The 19,652-nt window shown below is 51.2% G+C and overlaps 1 protein-coding gene across 1 annotated transcript in view; it reads left to right on the top strand.

Annotated features, from left to right (window-relative positions):
• ATP4A (ATPase H+/K+ transporting subunit alpha) overlaps nt 1–19,652 on the top strand; it is an 82,791-nt gene that overhangs the window by 50,150 nt on the left and 12,989 nt on the right. The window contains exons 16-18 of the mRNA XM_085615882.1: nt 4,361–4,529; nt 5,660–5,814; nt 6,536–6,659. Of these exons, the coding sequence (XP_085472008.1) occupies nt 4,361–4,529; nt 5,660–5,814; nt 6,536–6,659 (448 nt within the window). The remainder of the gene's footprint in view (nt 1–4,360; nt 4,530–5,659; nt 5,815–6,535; nt 6,660–19,652) is intronic.

Raw genomic sequence — 19,652 nt, 5'->3', positions numbered from 1 at the left:
TGCCCCATTGCCGATAGGGATGCTTGAGTGGTTATATTTTCCAAAGGTGTGAGAGTTTGACCCATAGGCTCTGCGCCTTGAGGTCATTCTGCTCTTTTTGATGATAAGATGACAGGGAGCCAACTCCAGCCTTGATGAGAATCGTCGTTAGAAATCGCATTTAAGGTCAGTTTGTCACGTGCTTCAGGTCCCGACGCATTTTTTAGAATCGAGAATGGTCGGAGGCGGGGCTCGGATTGTAAGGTTCCTGCTCTTTTTGGTGGCGTTTGCTGGTTTAATAAGGCTGGGGGATACCCTGGTGTGGAATATGGATAAACACGAATGCCCCAACCCCGCAGGATAGCCTTGTGATCCAGAAATACCCCTGCCCAGTAGGCCGACTTAAAAGCTACCAGTGTAACCTCAGATGGTTGAGTGCCTCTTGGTGGAAGGAATTCAATGGATTCTATGTCATCCGAAGCCATGCCTGCAAACCCCGGAGTTCCATCCACTAATTTAATTATATTAGATCTATTGAGGATGTCTTGCCTGCCTTTTGATTTATAGTCTGGGGCTAGTATAATATGAGAAAGTTTGGGGTCGCATTTGTCCTTTTTGCTGCATGAGCTTTGAGTTGACTTATTTGTGTTGTTAAGAGTCGGGCCTGCGTCGAGATCCGGCTCATGTTGCGGCTGGTATTGAGGATCCTTCCTCAAGGACTGGCTATTAGTAGGCAGAGGTGGATTATGGTTGTAGATAGTTTTTGTTAGATTTGAACTAGTCATTGCATTGTCTGACCAGGGTAAAATTGAGGCAGGCACTGATTTAGGATTAGTTGTGGTCGCGGTAAGTCTGACAAGCTTAGATCGTTGCTTTTCGCCCTTAGCTTTTCTTTAGCTATGCTAAAATCTTCTATTGTTATTACCTCCGATGTGGGCTCTGATGCGCTTGGATCGTTGATTTTCACCCTTAGCTTTTCTTTAGCAGCATTAAAATCGTCAGTCACTATTCCCGTAACTAACTTAGTTGAGTCTTGGTTACTGCTCAGAATCCGTTTGGCGACGGTTTCGGATAGGTCCCCTTTTTGTTCAGTTATGTTTGGGTTTGCTGAGGGTGATGGCGCGTCATGTTCACTAAGAACTTTTTTGTTAGAAGCTATTGCGAAGAGAGGAAAAAAGTTTGTCGTAGCTGCTGTAGTTTTAGTCCTAGTTTTATTTCTGTTTTTGCGCTGGCGTTTGCGCTCTCTCTTGCTGCAGAGTAATAAAGGAGCTGGCTGTACTTCCGAGGTCAAGGATATCTGGGCAACCGAGCTAGCCACTGTCTTATGCTCAATGTGGGCTGCGCAATCTGGGCTGCCACTTGGAGGCCAAGCTTTTTTGATCGTTGCTTCTGTCAGGTCGGCACCCGTTGTACCTATTTGGAGTTGGTCAGATGTTGACTGCTCATTTGGCTGTTTTGGGCGGAGGACTATTTCCTCCCTCAGCTGGGAGCCTTGTTTTGTTATCATCCAAGGATTAGCTTGTTTTTGGGACGTGTTTGGCAATGTTTGCGGTTGTGGGCAAAAAGTTGTTGATGAATTGCCTCCCTTCAACAACTTGACTTCATCTATGACCTTTGATAAGAAGGCTGGAAGCGACGAAAGTGAGTCTATAATTGGGGAACAGCAACAGACCGCCTGGACAAGCTTTGCAGAAGATTGTGCTCCTATTATTAAGTTGTTCAGTTTGTCCAATTTATTGTCAATGCCAGCTGTGAACAGTGCTAGGGTATTCAAAAGGTCTATCTGCACATCCAATTTGTCGGAGTGATAGTTTAGTGCATTAACTGTTTGTTGGAAAGTTTGGAGAAGTTGGGGCCAGATACCAATTGCTGTAGAGTCCTCTGCCTTAAGTTTTGCGTTTGAAGTATGATTAGGAGAATTTTGAGTGTTTTTAAAGAACAATGACAAGTCCGCTAAAAACTGGTCATCTGGTACTGATTTTTTAGGCGATTGTGGTGGAGGAGTCATTAATTCTATTTTAGGTGTAAATGTGGTGTGCTGAGGGCTTGGCGCTTCGAAATGGTCCTTTGGTGTGCTTATAGAGTGAAGCAGTTCAACTGATCGTAGATTGATATTGCTATGGAGGGTATTTTGCACATGAATTTGAGGAAAAACTAGGTGACTATGAGGAGCCATTGTGGGATTCTTTAATACGACAAGATCTTGACATGGTTGTAGTACTAATGATTCTGTATTCCGAGCTTGGTCAGTAAGGGTACTTGAGTTTTGTAATTGGCTCTGCGGGAGGATGTGCAACAAAGGTACTTCTTGCTTACTCATGTTCGTTAATGAGGGGGAATGACCTGATTGCGTTTGTGGAGGGTCGTCGTGCTGGAGGTTTTGTTTTAAAGTTATCCCCTCTGGCTGAGTTGAGGTTACTTCTTTTTGTGTGGATCCAAAAATAAAGACTTCCGGAAGTTGAGCCAAGATTTTACTGGAAGTATTCTTCTGTAGCTGTTGTGGGGGCGGAGGTTGTAAAGAGAGCGTATTTATTTCGGCCGTTTGGTCCGATGCTCCAAGATTGGTATCCTCCAGCGGTTGCGAATATGTAGAAGTTTTCGCCATGGGTGGAATTTTTTTGAAATAGTCAAGCAGCTTCGAGGTTTTCAAAGTGTTTGGTGTATCCTTGCCCTTGCCGTTACGACCAAGACTGTTATTGTCGTTACCATTTGGCCTCTGTGTTGCCGCCTTTGCTGTAGCGTTAGAAGCCATTGAGGACCCATGGCTACCTTGCTCCGGCTCCTCGTCGGAGGACATCTGTTTTGGTTTCCTCCTTTTGGGAGCCACTGCAGATTTCCTAATTTTCCCAGATCTCATAGCTTATAGGTTGAATACTTATTAGAGGTGGGCTGGGACAAGTGCTCTTGTCAGGGGTCACCGGGAAAACACCAGCGTCGCTTCTCTAAACCGTTGAAACGCCGGAGGACTGATAGTCCAGTGATTCCAACTGTGCTGTCTCCGACAGCCGGGTAGTATGGATGGTGTGAATTTTATCCTGTATTTATGTTATGAACTGTGCTGTCTTACAGATTTAATTTAATTTGTCAAAACGATTGACAAATGTCTTTTCGATTTTTCGAATTTTTCAGTAAAATCTACGCCCTGATCTGCGCCAGCTTTAGTTGGGGCCTTTTTCACCTTTGTCACCTTTGGCGCCTTTGTCGTGGCACCCCCCCGCTCATATGTGCAACCCAACCCCTACCCCTAGCCAGCCCGCGCCACCTCCTGCCGTGCCACACAGGCAAGAGACCGGGAGTCCAAGCCAGGCCTCACCTCCCCTCGCCTCTGTGCTGTCCCCCTTAAGGGGGGTCGCACTGGAAATGAGACTGGGAGTGGGGCTCTCCGGTCAGTGCCCGCTATGAGACAGCTAAGCGTGGGGCGTAGGGAGCCAGGGGAGGGGGGAGCAGGGGGAGCAGCCCCAGAGCTGGACAAAGCTGCCCCGAACCCCTGCACGCCCGCAGCCAGGCCGGTAGAGAGGGACAGGAGGTGGAGAATGGGCAGGGCGGAGGCACTGAGGGCAGCAAAAGCAAAGAGCTGAGAGTGCGAAGGGCGAGCGGAGGTGAACAGGCCCCGGGGGAGCAGGACCAGGAATATGGATGGAGGACTGGGCAATGTCTAGCAATGGCTAGCAAGCAGCATTGAGCGTCACTGTGAGAGCGTGCGGCTCAGGGGGGGGCGGGGGGGGGGTCAAGGCTCAGGCCAAAGGCTTTCGCCACACCAGCTGACCAGCTGACCTGCCAAAAAGCCCCCACACACCCCACCTTCAATAGAGAGGGCCCTCAAGCCTCCTCTCCCATACACCCGTTTTTTTGCCGACTTACCAGCTCCTCAGACGCGCTGCCGATGCTGCCCGCGTCCCTCAAAGGTACCTGCACCTCCAGGTCCGCCGGTAACCCGCAGAGACCCAGAAGGAAGAACCGGCTCTCTGACTCTCCCGCTCCTGCTCCCGCCTGCGTGCGGCGCAGCGGTAGCGGTAACTGCTCAGTAGCAGCTCTGCTCTGCTCAGCACAGCCCAACCAGCGGCCGGCGTCCCGCTCCACACTCCGCACTCCGCCTACACCTCCAACCACGCCTCAGCTGATGGCGCGCGAAGCAACAGTGCACAACTCCTCCGTTAGTGGGGCGCGGCCTCAAGCAACTCGAAGAGCCAACAGCCAACAGAATGCTCTCTAGATTCTGTCCAAGCCTATGGAAGATTGATCTTGAGCACTGCTCATTCTGCTGTCCATGGAAAGGATGAATATTGTATTGAAGACAGTGTTTCCTTGGTCATTGTGTATTTTGCCTCCAACAGTGTCATGTAATTTCATCTGCTGAGGCCATCTTTTTGAATATTTTCAGGGTTCCATCGTTGCTGTGACTGGGGACGGCGTGAATGACTCTCCAGCCCTGAAGAAGGCAGACATTGGTGTAGCCATGGGCATTGCAGGCTCTGACGCGGCTAAGAACGCAGCTGACATGATCCTCTTGGATGACAATTTTGCTTCAATTGTGACTGGGGTGGAGCAAGGTCAGTTCAGTTACCTGTCAACATACAGGAAGTTGATACATAAAGGAGGGGGTTCCCTTTTTTTGAGTTATTTGTAAGCTGCAATGGTTGCCAATAAGTGGTTCACCACATATCAAATTGTGATACGGAACATAAAACACATTATGTTTACTTTTAGCAGTTAATGTGGTGGGTACCAAGGTGAGCCTCTTATTTTGTGCATGTTATGGAGACACGCTTAGCATGACAAATCCCTTGGGATTGTGGGCTCATCTAGACTCTTCTGCACATGATGCTGTTGGGATGCTGTAGTCTTAGATGTAGTTCCTGAAGATCACAAAGGTGGGGTGCCTTAGGTTAAATGTATTGTGCCTCCAGAGGTAAAGGGATTTAGAGTCACATACTCATATGCTATGCAGTGTTGGACCCATCAGATAGAGTGTGGGAGTTGTAGTATCAAATGCGCCTTAGAGTGGTGTGTGGGTGGTTCTTGCCTCAGTTGGAGTACATTTTTCACGAAATGTAGGGGTCTTAACTTCACATGGAGCCCCTTGTAAGTCATGAGTGTGGGTTGTTTTAGTTTCCAGTTGAGTCTCACATAAATAATATGGGTGGGTGCTGCTCCTTCAGCTGGAGTCACTTGCACATCATGATAGGTGGCTGCTGCCACTTCGAATGTAGTCTCATGTACATTAGGTTAGTGCAATGTTGTAGAGTCACATGGGGTTTTATGTGCATATGGAGTGAATGTTGTAGTCTGAGACAGTTCTACATACATCATGTGGGTGAGGTTTTCTAGCCTCAGACAGAGGCTCATGTACATCATGAGAGGCAGATGTTGCGTGCGGTCATGTACACGAGGTAAGTGTGATGCGGTACATGATAATAGTCGAATGCCAGTTTCAGGTGAAACCTAGTTATATGACCTTGATATTTTGAGGCTTTGACCTTGCTTACTGTGGTTGTCTGTAGTAGTTTTTTAAATGAAAGCTAGTGAGCTATAGGTCAGGTGGGTGGAGGTAGTGAGTTCTACATGTCTAGGGCAGTGACTTGTCTAAAGGATCTGTAGCCAGAGTGGGTTTCTTGAATGTGACTTTAAGATAGAGTGTTTCCTAAATCTTTCTTGCTCTAATGTTTAATATCTGCACCAGGACGACTGATTTTTGATAACTTGAAGAAGTCCATTGCATACACTCTGACCAAGAACATCCCCGAGCTGGCGCCATACTTGATCTACATCACGGCGAGTGTCCCTCTCCCTCTGGGCTGCATCACGATCCTCTTCATTGAGTTAGCCACTGACATTGTAAGTATATCCAGAAGCAAGAAGCTGATGGCATAAAAGGACCCCCTAAAATTCCACTCCCAGCCCTACCTTTGAAACACAGATCCTCTATGGTCTCCTTTATTCCACTTTCTCAGTACAGTTGCACTGAATGTTTAATTATTTTATGTTTTGGTCTTCACCCCTTCTGCTGGCGGGTGCTCAGTTCACACTGTGATATTGGCTACCTCCGGTATATCATATTTGGGTTTTGAAACAGACATGTATACCGAGCAATGTCCATTTCATACTGTTCCGTGCTCTACATACCTGAATGTGAGGTTCTTATGGCATTGAAAATGCATTCTTCTTCCCTTTAGAGTCCTCATGTTTTGAGATCAGTTCATAAAAATTGATTTCAATAGGTGCTGGATGCAGTACCATACATATTGAAACGTGTCATTTGTCTGACGTGGCCGGTAGAGCAGGAAGGAGACCCAGGACAGCTCTTGTGGGAGTCACAAACAGGGGCTGTAGAACTGTCTTAACTCTCAACATACATAACTATAAGCTTGGGATGAAGGGGGAATCCTAAGAATGGCTCTAGCTTCTCAAGCATAAAGACTTCACCACTGCTCGCGTATATTTGGTATTCTGTTGATATGTAGAAGATTACACAACAGAAGCACATGACCTAAAGTAATATTGCAAGGTCCATGTCAAGCAGCTCCAAGTAACTAGTCTCAATGTCACATCCTTGCAGTTCCCATCAGTGTCCCTGGCCTACGAGAAAGCAGAGAGCGACATCATGCACCTCAAGCCACGAAACCCACGCAGAGACCGTCTGGTGAACGAAGCCCTGGCTGTCTACTCCTACTTCCAGATTGGTATGTATGCCTGCAGAGGACTGAAAGAACAGGGGCTCCGAACATAGGTGATCTTAGATATATGGAAATCAGAAGATTCCCCACGTCTTTCCTCCTGAAAGGTCAAAAGAGTGACGTCGCATGAGCCTGACATGTGGCTGACTCATATGAAAGCTTCCATTGCAACCCCTGAAGGGGACAGGGAAGAGGGGTTCTTTGGTTGCTTAAAAGCATGGACTAGGGATGGATGCCAAGATGACCCAGGTTGTCCAACCCAGAAGCATTTGTATGACTAAAAAGAGAGGTAACAGGGTAAGCATGGGGGCAGCAGGACGAAGAATGGAGCCGGGGTTGCATAGCATTTGTCTGGTAACATCAGAGTTTATAACAGTAACATGAAAATCAGAAATAATAACAGCCATAAACTGCTGTGAGGCAGCTAGTGCTGCAGCAGCTCAGCTTATAATAGTTGCAGCTACACTGGCATAGTTGTTTGAGGGCAGAAACCTGTTACCTCTGAGGTTTGCAGCACACTGCATAATATTTTGGCTCCATTATGATTCAGTGTCAGAACCAACAGACCTCTAAGATGTGCAGACACATTTCATAAAGTCCACATGCTCAAAATTGCTAGTAGTGAGAAAGATTCCCTTTTCCTCCCGAGTGTGTAGCACACTGTATTTGGGGACTGTTTGTTAGGGACTGAGATACTCTCCGAGGTGTGAAGGCACTCTGCATTAGGCTCTGGTGCGGCGAATTGCTAGTTAGTAAAATCCCTTGCAGCTGATGTGCACAGTCACTGCATTGGGCTCATCTGCTGGGGATTGCTAGTTAGTAAAAAACAAGCATTGAACAAGCAATAGGTCTCGCCTTTGATTAAGTTAAAGCCATTAGCTTTGCTAACGGTATTGTATAGCAAAGCAAATGGCTTTAACTTAATTAAAGGCGAGACCTATTGCATTTTTAATGCTGGTTATTTATGTAGTGTGAGAGTACCTCTAAAAGTTAAGTCTCCTGTGATTATATCGTGGAATGGTTATTAGCATATTGTGTTTAGCTGTAAGAGGACAGTGGTAGATACAGATGTTTAATGCAAATCTAAGTCCAACACAGGGACAAACGCTCAGGACGGCTCCCCGAACCCATGGGTCCCTTACCTGCTCTGGACGTGGCGCTTTGGGTGGCTGCTCTGCTCGTCGATGGCAGTGGCTACAGAGAACAGCTGCGTCCAAGCCTTCTGCTTCTGTTCCTGCTTTCGAGTGACTGCAGTGCCCTTTGATGACAAGGGCTGAGGAGAGCAGCTCTGCCCGAGCTCCTGCTTTTATTGCTGCTTTTAGGGCCAAAGCATCATCACCGAAAGCAGCACATTAACAGCATCTTGTGATTCTGAGCAAATTACTTAATCTCTCTGAGTCTCCAGGAAAAAATGAATGTATTCTTGTGTAACGTTACTAGTGCTCGTGTGAAGCGCTCCCATACCTTCGTGTCAGGTTGGGGCTGTATAAATCTGCAATATAACAGGCACTTCTTTCTTTACTTGGGATGACAAAAGAAGCCAACCACAGTGGAAAAACAAGCATTTGCAATGCAATAGGTCTCGCATTTATAAGAGTTTGAGCTATTGGCATTGTAAAACTACAATGCCTTTTATTTACGTTTTGGTTTTAAAACAAATAAAAGGCATTGTCATTTACAATGGCAGTAGCATAAACTCGCATAAAAACAGTGTGCGGCGTGCAGCAGTGTGAGGCGTGCAGCAGTGTGAGGCGTGCAGCAGTGTGAGGCGTGCAGCAGTGTGCGGCATGCAGCAGTGTGCGGCATGCAGCAGTGTGCGGCATGCAGCAGTGTGCGGCATGCAGCAGTGTGTGGCGTGCAGCAGTGTGCGGCGTGCAGCAGTGTTTCGTGTAGCAGTGGGTGGCATGCAGCACTGTGCAGCGTGCAGCAGTGTGCGGCGTGCAGCAGTGTGCGGCGTGCAGCAGTGTGTGGCATGCAGCGGCGTGCAGCAGTGTGTGGCGTGCAGCAGTGTGTGGCATGCAGCAATATGCGGTGTGCAGCAGTGTGCGGCGTGCAGCAGTGTGCGGCGTGCAGCAGTGTGCGGCGTGCAGCAGTGTTTCGTGTATCAGTGTGCAGCAGTGTGCGGCGTGCAGCAGTGTGCGGTGTGCAGCAGTGTGCGGTGTGCAGCAGTGTGCGGCGTGCAGCGGCATGCAGCAGTGTGTGGTGGGCAGCAGTGTGGCGTGCAGCAGTGTGTGGCGTGCAGCAGTGTGCGTGTGTAGCAGTGTGCGGCGTGCAGCAGTGAGCGGCGTGCAGCAGTGAGCGGCATGCAGCAGTGTGAGGCGTGCAGCAGTGTGAGGCGTGCAGCAGTGTGAGGCGTGCAGCAGTGTGAGGTGTGCAGCAGTGTGAGGTGTGTAGCGTGCAGCAGTGTGTGGCGTGCAGCAGTGTGTGGCGTGCAGCAGTGTGCGGCGTGCAGCAGTGTGCGGCGTGCAGCAGTGTGTAATGCAGCAGTGTGTGGCGTGCGGTAGTGTGTGGCGTGCAGCAGTGTGTGGCGTGCAGCAGTGTGTTGCGTGCAGCAGTGTGTGGCGTGGTTTGTAAACAACAAGAAAAGCGGACATCAAAGGAAGGGTGGGAGGGAACGAGCATATGGGGTGTGAGTTATAACGAAAGTTAATTGTTGTAAGAGGGGATGCAGGAAGTGAGGCCGAGCGAGCGCTGGCGAAAGCAGTCTGCTGCTTTCAAGTCCGATGCCAGATGCCAGCTTCGCGCTTGAATGCCTCACATGCACTGGCCATAAACCACATTCCTAAGGTCTTGTGCCCCTTACTAAATCTCTCTGAATGCGTGAGGCGGCGCACGCGCAGGAAGTAGCTGGTGGCAAATGGAATGCGTGTGGTTGTGCGCGTAACCGCCACACGATGCGCCTGGGAAGCCTTTGGGAGCATTTTCTGAAGCCCCTACATAAGTCTCGCTTACGCGATAGCCAGGCGAGACCTAATTAGCAGGGGGACAGGGGAAGGGAGGTTTGACATTCCTCAGGGGTGGGGTCACTGCTGCCATTAATCCACCAAAGCGCTTCTGTGACCCTCCCCCACCACTGCAGCCGGGGAGGGTGGGGGTTCTTCCCTGCTTCACAGAGCCACAAAGAGGCACAAATGGAGGGAGCGCCCCCGTGGAGAGGGAACCCCCGAACCGACAGTAAAGTGAGCGAGGGCGACACCAACTCCCGTATGACAAAGTGAGCGAAAATGCAAATCACTTCTCACTCCTCCGCCCCCGCCAGAAAAAAACACCAGAAACACATTTAAAACCCCCGCTGTTGCAGCCCTCACTGTTGCATCTAGTCATGCTTTAGGACATCTGGGAGCACCCCACATCGGGGCGGGGGGGAGGTTGGGCGAGAGTCTAGTATGACAAGAGCTTCCTGTGTGGCAGTGACCCCGGGGTGGTTCTTGTATGATGTTCACCTGGTGAGGCAGTGACCCAGGGGTGGTGGTGGTGGGTGTCATGTGCCACCCCCCATGCAGAGTGACCCTGGGGTGGTGTCATGTATGACATTCCCCCCGTGCGCCGGTGTTGTCATGTATGACATGTGCCCCAACCCCGTGTGGCAGTGACCCGGGGGCGGTGGTGTCATGGATGACATGTGCCACCCGGGTATTTACAGGTCTTTGTTTGGAGACAAACTGATACACAGTAACAACCGGTGTCTGATACAATCGGACCGGCCTTTGTAGTTACAAACACTATGGATGGTTTGTTAGAGAGAAAAACCTGTAGCTCTGAGGTGTGCTAGTGAACAGCATTAGGCGCAAGTGCTGGGGGTTGTTAATTAGTAAAAAGCCTTGCCTCTCATATGAACAGGCACTGCATTAGCAGTGGGGCTGCAGACGGATTGCTAGTGAGATAAGCCCCTGCCTCTGAGGTGTGCAGGCATGCTGCATTAGATTTTTGAGGAAGATGGTTTGTTAGTGAGAAACCACCTGCCTCTGAGGTGCGCAGGCACACTGCATTAGACTCTGCTACTTGAAAATCTTAGAAAGTTGAACCCCAAGCCTCCGAGGTGTGCAAGCGCACTGCAGTAGGCTGTCGTCCTGCGGATGTGTTTTTAGGTGGAGAAATCTCCTGCCTCTGAGTAGGGGTAGGCGTAACTCACGTAATTTGCTGTGGTGTAATTCTGTGAAATTATAGCAAAATTCTGTGAGATTACGTGGAATTATGTGAGGAGTGTACCCCAGTACTTAGCACTATTTTCTTAATGCAAAATGCACTCACGCCCAAAGTGGACTCAAGAATGCATTTTGCGCAAAGAAAACAGCACTGAATGTAATAGAACACAAACAGCAGCAGCCAGCAGCTGCTCCCATTTGCTAAATTTGTTGTACCTATGCTCCTGCAGAAGGTTGTTTGTGCCAAATTACTCATAATTACATGTGCAGGGGTAACAGCTTCATTTTCAGTGATTTCACATCAAAAGAGTAACGCCAAAATTATTCTGGCATAATTAAAATGACACTCAGGGCTATCTCTGAGGTGTGAACACACACCACATTAGGCTCTGGTGCTGGGGCTGAGTGTTTAGTGAGCTAAACCCCCCCTACTTCTGAGGTGTGAGGCACACTGCATTATGCTCTGCTACTGGAAATCGTTAGTGAGAACTGAGGTGCACAGGCACACTGCATTAGCCATTGGAGCTAAAGATAAGTCTATTAGTGTGATAAACACCCTGCCGAACAAGTTACTTACCTTCGGTAACACTATATCTGTAAGAAACATTAGTTAGTTAGATTCCTCACCTTAGAATATCCCCAGGCGTCAGGCTGGATCCGGAAAGATTTTTCGTCAGCAATACCCTTGCGCGTCGCTAGGCGTCGTCTGCGACTCCGCGTCCGTCATCGGTGTCGTGATCGCCGGGATGACGTCGGAGTACTTAGACGCTGCCCTCGCGCGCTGATGTCAGTTCTTGTTCATAGCTCTCCGCGCCAGGAACGCAGAGCCATGCAAGAGACAGACACTGGTGCCAAAAATTCTAGGGCCCTGAAAGGGATGACCTCAACCCTAGATATCGGTTCGCTGAACGGGGAGGATGGGTGGGGCGGTGAGGAATCTAACTAACTAATGTTTCTTACAGATATATCGTTACGGAAGGTAAGTAACTTGTTCATCTGAAAGAAACACGTTAGTTAGATTCCTCACCTTAGAATAGATACCTCAGCAATACCAACCCCGGTGGTGGGTCTGCGAACCAAGATCACACCAGAAAGTCCTGGAGAACAGAACGGCCAAAGAAGCCGTCTCTCCGGACTTGGCTGTCCAGGCAATAATGTTAGGCAAACATGTGCAGCGAGGCCCATGTTGCTGCCTGACAAATGTCCTGCAAGGGGACTCCCCGGCCCAGGGCAGTGGTCGCCGCTGTGGCCCGAGTGGAATGGTCCCTCAGCCCTACAGGAGGTTCCTTTTTAGCTAAGGAATAACAGGCCTTGATACACAAAACGACCCACCGAGAGATGGTTCGCTTGTGCACCGCCCGCCCCTTCTTAGCGCCCACGTAGCCAACAAAGAGTTGGTCGTCGACCCAGAACTGTTTGGTGCAGTCCAGATAGAAGGATAGCACCCGTTTTGGGTCCAGACGGTGGAGCCTCTCTTCCTCTTTCGAGGGATGCGGAGGCGAAAAAAAGGTGGGCAGTGTAACAGACTGTCCGATGTGAAAGGCAGTTACCACCTTAGGGAGACAGGAAGGACGAGTCCTGAGAACAACTTTGTCCGGATGGACAGAAAGGAAAGGAGGCTTAGAAGAGAGAGCCTGGAGCTCACTCACCCTTCTAGCAGAGGTGATGGCAACCAGGAAAGCAGTCTTAAGAGTCAGAGGACGAAGGGGACAATTATGAAGTGGCTCAAAGGGAGCGCACATCAGATAGGTCAATACTAGATTCAAATCCCACTGAGGCATTACGAAAGGGACAGGAGGAAACATGTGAGTAATGCCCTTAAAGAATCGAGAAACAACAGGGGATTTGAAAAGAGAAGGCTGATCAGCAAGTCGTAAGAAAGCTGAAAGATATCCCTTGAGGGTGCCCAGAGCAGAGCCCTGCTGGGTCAGGGAAAGAAGAAAGAGGAGAACCTCAGAAAGAGGGGCGTTAAGGGGATCCACAGCCTCTGCTGAGCACCATGTCACAAATTTGTTCCACCTGTAGGCGTATGCCGATTTTGTGGAGGGACGCCTGGCTGCCAGAATAACATTACAGACTTCAGGAGGCAAGTCAAATGGCATCAACTGCCGCCGCTCAATCTCCACGCATGGAGGTGGAGGCTGGACAGGTTCGGGTGGAGGACCGTCCCCTGCTGCTGTGACAGAAGGTCCTCCTGAAGAGGCAGTCGGATCGGGGGATCGAGCGATAAACTGAGTAGCTCGGGATACCAGTATCTTCGTGCCCAATCCGGAGCCACCAGGATGACTTGGGCCCGGTCGCGCCAGGTCTTCTTCAGTACTCTGGACAGAAGTGGTATAGGCGGAAAGGCGTACAACAGACCGCAACTCCACTCGCGACGAAAAGCATCCCCGAGCGAGTGCCACCTTGGAAACTCCAACGTGCAGAACTGCTGACATTGCGCGTTCTCTTCGGTGGCGAATAGATCTAACCAAGGCTTTCCCCACTGCCGAAAGAGGCCTTGCGCCATGTCCAAGTTTAGACACCATTCGTGATCCATCATGCACCGGCGGCTGAGTTTGTCTGCTCTGGCGTTCAGAGAGCCCGCCAGATGTTGAACCCCAGGGTGATGCCCTGATGTTCCAGCCATGTCCAGAGGCACACAGCCTCCTGACAAAGGGTCCACGACCCCACCCCGCCCTGTTTGTTGCAATACCACATGGCGGTGGTGATATCCATGAACACCTGCACCACACTTCCCCGGACAGAGGGAAGGAATCAAGACATGGTCGGACAGGTTGCCCCGATGCTGGGCCCACTGAAACTTCAGGTCCCACTGCAGAGCCCGCATCCGCCATCTGGCGTGATGCACCAACAGGATGCGGAAGGCCATCAGACCCAGAAGCCGCAGCACCAACCTGACCGAAACCCGGGATAGAAGCCGAAAGATGGGAATCAGAGCCTGAATATCCCAGACTAGCTGTTCCGGAGGATAGACCCGGAACTGCGCTGAGTCCAGAACCGCTCCGATGAAGAGGAGCTTCTGGGAGGGACTCAGATGCGACTTCGGCACATTGATGGAGAACACCAGCAAATGCAAGAGGTCGGCAGTAGTCTGGAGGTGGGAGATGACTGCCTGGGGCGAGCCCGCCTTCAACAACCAGTTGTCGAGATAGGTGAAGACTGGAACCCCTAATCTACGCAGGTGAGCTGCGACCACCGCCATCACTTTCGTGAACACCCGAGAGGCACTGGTGAGGCTGAAGGGGAGCACGGTAAACTGAAAATGCTCGGGGCCTACCATGAACCGCAGGTAACGCCGGTGGGCCGGCAGGACCGGGATGTGGAAATAAGCATCCTGCAAGTCCAACGCTACCATCCAGTCTCCAGTGTATAGGACAGCCAGAACCTGAGCTAAGGTGAGCATCTTAAACTTCTCCTTCCGGAGGAAGGCGTTGACGCTCCTGAGGTCCAAGATAGGGCGTAGGCCCCCTTTTCCCCTTCTTGGGGACCAGAAAGTAGTGGGAGTAACAACCCCGACCTACTTCTGGGCCAGGAACGCGTTTGATGGCCCCCTTGGCCAAGAAGGCCATAACTTCCTCCTGCAGAAGTTGCAAGTGATCCCCCGACATGCGGTGGTACTGCGGTGGCATGGCTGAAGGAGTCGCCTCGAAGGGGAGGGGGTAGCCCCTTTGGACGATTTGCAGCACCCACCTGTCCGATGTGATGGTACGCCAGTGAAGCAGGTGATGGCGAACTCTGCCTCCCACTGGCGTGGAATGGGCCTGAAAGCACAGACTAGGAGGGCTTTGAGGCGGATGCTGCTGGAGTGGATGTGGACAGACCGGCTCGTTGTCCCCCTTCTCTGCCTCGGCGCAATCCACGTCCGCGTTGAAGCTGGTTCTGCAGCCTGTGGCTAGACAGATGTGAGGGGGGCGCCCCTTCCTTGGCCACGAAAGTGACGAAAAGCGGAAGATTGCGGACGCGGGCCGAGAGGACCAAGGACTTAGCCGTAGCCCTGGAGTCCTTAAAGCGCTCCAGCGCACTGTCTGCTTTGTCGCCAAAAAGGCGACTGCCATCGAAAGGCATGTCCATGAGGGTGCTCTGGACATCCCCAGAGAAACTAGTGGACCTCAGCCAGGCATGGCGACGAATCGCCACTGTGGTAGTCATTGCCCTGCCTAGCGAGTCCGTTGTGTCCAGTCCACATCGGATTCATGCCGTGCCGCATCCCGCCCCTCGGCAAGAGCCTGGGCGAGCCGTGTCCGGGCCTCCTCCGGACACTGAGGCAGCACGTCCTCCACCGTATCCCACAGGGAGTGGGAGTAACGGTCCAAAAGGCATGCGGTGTTGATAAACCACAACCCCAAACTAAGGGAGGAGAACAGTTTCTTCCCATACTGTTCCAACCTTTTGGATTCCCGATCCGGGGGAGCGGACGGGAAGAAGGTCTGGGAGGTAGAGGCCTGGATAATCAGGCTCTCGGGCGTGGGGCGCATAGACAGAAAACTGGGGTCGCCCGGTGCAGGGCGGTGGCGCCGCGCCACGTTTTGGTCCACAGGAGGAACTGTGGAGGGCTTGGACCAGGTGCCCTTCAGAACATCAGTCAGTGCCTCATTGAACTCCAGCAGAGGCTCTGAGGAGCTTGCTGGCGGTTGAAACACTTCAGTGAGGAGATTAGTCCTCACGGCCACAGCAGGCAGCTCCAGCCCAAGGGCTTCGGCCGCCTTGCGCAGCACCACAGAAAATGTAGCACCTTCCACCGAAGCCATGGACGGAGGAGAGATGAAGCAGTGTCATGGGGAGGTATCAAGACCACTGGCATACCCCAGTTCGTCTGCCCAGTCCTGAGATGACTGGCACTGCCGTGCCAGAGGGTCCTCAGACCCCTCCCAGTCGTCTCCGTCATCCGATTCCTGGTACACAGGTGGAAGGATCGGAGCCAGGTGGAAGATGAACCTGTCACCCATCGGCGTCGGATACGGCGCCGGGCGGCGCCGCTCTGATGCCGGACCGGGACTAAACCGGGGAACGGCGTCGTCCGAGGCAGCACCGGGGGCTGCACCGGAGGGGTCGGCACCGGCAGAGGGGTCATAAGGTCGACCGGCGCCAACCGGGATCCAGGCCTGGATCCCGAGGGGGCCTGCGGCATCGGGACCGGAGTCGACGACGGCGCCGGGCCCGGAGCCGCCGGCTCGCTAGGCCTCCCAGTCGAGTCTGCGGGGCCCGAAGGCGCGCCGGCAGGCGTCGACGATTGAGCCAGGCTCCTCATGGCCACGAGGAAGTCCCTGATCTCTGCCGGAGTCGCGTCAGACCCAGGGACTGGGTGGTATGGGGTCGGACGAGACTCCTGCGGCTCCAACAGAGCCGCGCGGGTGGTGCCACCTGAACCCTCAGCCGAGTCGCGCAACCGGCAAGGGGAGCCAGAAGAGCGATGTCACTACTTCGACTTCTTGCTGTGCTTCGACTTGCCGGAGTACGAAGACTTTGACCCCGACGAGCGGTGATGACTGCGGCTCCGCGACAGGTTCCTCGACCGGGACTTTGAGCGGCGCGGAGCCGACTGCTGGATCTCAAGCAGCTTGTGGGACCACTCCCGCCTAGCCTTCGAGGTCAAGGCCCGGCAGTCGAGGCACGACTCTGCATCGTGGTCGGCCCCAAGGCAATAGAGACACCGGCGGTGGTGATCCGTGACCGACATCAGTCGGTGACAGGCGTCACAAGGTTTGAATCCAGGCATCCCTACCGACACCAGAGTTGAGGTCGACTGAAGATGGAACCAAAAGAGTTAAAAAAAGTTTAGTCGAAAAGTGACTAAAAGGGTATGCTCTTCCCAGATCGGCGCTTACTGGCGAGGAAAAAAGAAGAACTGACGTCAGCGCGCGAAGGTGGTCTAAGTACTCAGACGACGTCATCCCGGCGATCACGATGCCGACGACGGCCGCAGAGCCGCAGACGATGCCTAGCGACGCGCAAGGTTATTGCTGACGAAAAATCTTTCCAGATCCAGCCTGAGGCCTGGGGATATTCTAAGGTGAGGAATCTAACTAACGTGTTTCTTTCAGATTGTGAGGCGCACAGACACACTGCAATAAACCCCCAGCCTGTGAGGTGCGCAGACACACTGCATTAGGCTTTGGCGCGAAGATGGTTTGTTAGTGAGAATCCTTCCAACTGGGAGGTGTGCAGGTGCACTGCATTAGGCTTTGGTGCTATAGTTTGTGCGCGTTATAAACCCCGTCTGCGAGGTGCACGATCGCACTAAATTATGGTTTGGGGCTAGTTAGCGAGATTACATTAGGCTGTAGTGCAGAGTTGCTACAGCAGATTAGAAGACAAGTGATTTTGAACGTGTGGCTTGTCTTAAGCTGCTCGAGTAAATTATCTCAAAAAGAGTTCATTAAAATTGAACAAATGGATGAGTGATGGTGAGCCGGATGAGGGATGCAAGAAAAGCAGATTCTGGGAGAAGGCGGTCAGAGGGCAGAATACAGGATACAAAAACGAATGGTTCAGATCAGGGGGAGTAGACCAACAGCAGCATGGCAGGACAGGTGATCACTGCGGATAACAATTGGCCCCATTTGTGAACCACGTGCTTACAACAGTCCCCCATGTTTTCAAATCAGGGCAGTTTTGAACTTGTAAAGACACCCTGTATAAGAGTTTTGAAAGATATGGGAGGCTGCATTCATTTTTGCTTGCTTAGGCAAAGTTTGTGGTATTAGAGAAAAATTAACATAAAAACCGAACCAGCAGACCATAAAACAGCCCCACAAACAGTCAAAAAACAGCTCAGACACTGATGTGAGACCAGCCCTTCTGTAACTTTCATGGCACCTGCTAGGCCAGTCCGACCCTGTTTAGGAAGGTGCATCAAGGTGTACGATGGTCTGAAGACGTACAACCTCATAAGTGCCCAAAAGGTAAAAACTTCAAATACTATGTTGTAAGCCAGGTACCTTTAGTAACATTACAAACGAACAACCTACAGCAGAAAGAGACCGGACTTCCTTGCAGCCAGGAAGTGTAGGAGAGGTGAGTGAGGCAGCTGATGGTGACCATAGGTTCCACATGCGACAACGAGTCTACTTGCAAAAAATCTGGACTTGCAGGGTGGGGAGCAAACCCTTGTGCATGCTGGTGCTGGTGGTGAGCTGCCTTTGGATTTGGCGTTACCCCGGCAGTGGCAAACAAGCACGCTGCTTGATCCCCCCCGCTAAGAAAATAGCAATAATATGTTTCACTCTTGGATGAGATGCATGACTTGCTCTGTGCGGTCCTGATTGAGTGAAAGTGACCAGTGGGAGCCAAGCACATGTGACATATGCCTGGGATCATAGACCGGTAAGTCAGGGACATTTTCTGGTAGATGATCGTGACTGCTGCAAATGGGACAGTGACAACAGTGACCATCTGGCAAATGTTGGCAACTTCCTTTAATGTAGGAACTATCCCCCCAAAAATGGGGGATCACCGAAAATAAAAAGATATATTTATACTACCCTCAATGCTTCCTAAAACTACTGTGCAAACATAAGGTGAAAACTACTATGCACATGAAAACCCTTGCTCCGGGCAGTAATTGAACAAGCATTTTCAATACAATAGGTCTTGCATATACGCGAGTTTAAGATACTGGCATTATAAATGACAATGCCTTTTATTTATGTTTTAATAACGAAAACAAAAATAAAAGGCATTGTCATTTATGATGTCAATAGCTCAAACTCGCGTAAATGCGATACCTATTGCATTGCAAATGCTTGTTTAACCACATCTGTGGGACTACAGCCAGACTGGGAAAAGAAACCAGCCCTGGCAATTGCACTCGACCCCCGAGGGGGTAGGGGTAGGGGTGGGGGGTTGTGGTATTGAGAAGCTCCAGGGGCGAGCACCGCCACCGCTTACATTTTGTTACAGGGAGCCGATATTGCAGCACTGCTGCAAAACCGTCCCCAGTGACAAAACCTCCCACTGGGGAAATGCCCGGTGCCCCCTACGGCCAGTCCGGTCCTGTGTGGTACACATGCTTTGTACTTCGGGTCACAGTTACCAAATTTGTTTTATGCACTTTAGGCCCTGGATGCCCTGCGAAAGACCTTGTAGGAGGTTCCCAGTGATGTCCAATCTCGGACGCAGTCACGCAGCCCTGGACACATCGGCAGAAATGTTGAGCCTGTCCTGGGAGCGGCAGCAGCCCGGGCTGGGACACACCCGGCGGGGAGGCGCGGGGCTAAAGCACTTTTAGCCAAATAGACTTTGCTTCCCTGCTGCACTCACGTCAGCACAAACACACACCTACATGTATGTATCTGCACAAGCGCACAATCTTGCACCCTCCCGTACACAGCTGCACGCACCAGCAGACTCTCCTGCGTACACGTGTACGTGCCAGCATGCTTCTGTGCACAAATGCACATACTTGCACTCTCCAGCGCACACCTCCACAAACATCTGCGCACACTTGCACAACTAGGATTCACCGGAGACGATAGGTAAAAACCTCATGGGCCGCATTATATCCAGTGCTCTCCATATCTCTAAGTAAAGTTACTATCCGTTGTCGGGGCGGTGGGTGTCCTGAGATCCGTGCATCCTTTATGACACTTATGTCCAACATCCGTACCCGGAAACGAGACGTCCGACTCGACTCCCCCCTCTTATTTGGAAGCGTTCATAAGATGGTGTCAAGTGAGGTCAACGCTACTGAAAATATTGAAATGATAAACAAAAGAGAGAGAACAATCAAGACAATGCGTGCAGTAAGGGGGCAAAGAAATATAGAGGGAGAATACAAATTGAGCGGAAGCATGAAAGGACATGTGAAAGGGAGACCGAGGACGGTGGGAGAGATGGAGCGAGAAGCAGGGAC

The sequence above is a fragment of the Triturus cristatus genome, chromosome 7 (assembly GCF_964204655.1).
Source record: "Triturus cristatus chromosome 7, aTriCri1.1, whole genome shotgun sequence".
Classification (NCBI taxonomy): domain Eukaryota; kingdom Metazoa; phylum Chordata; class Amphibia; order Caudata; family Salamandridae; genus Triturus; species Triturus cristatus.
This window is presented reverse-complemented; position numbering and strand designations above follow the sequence as displayed.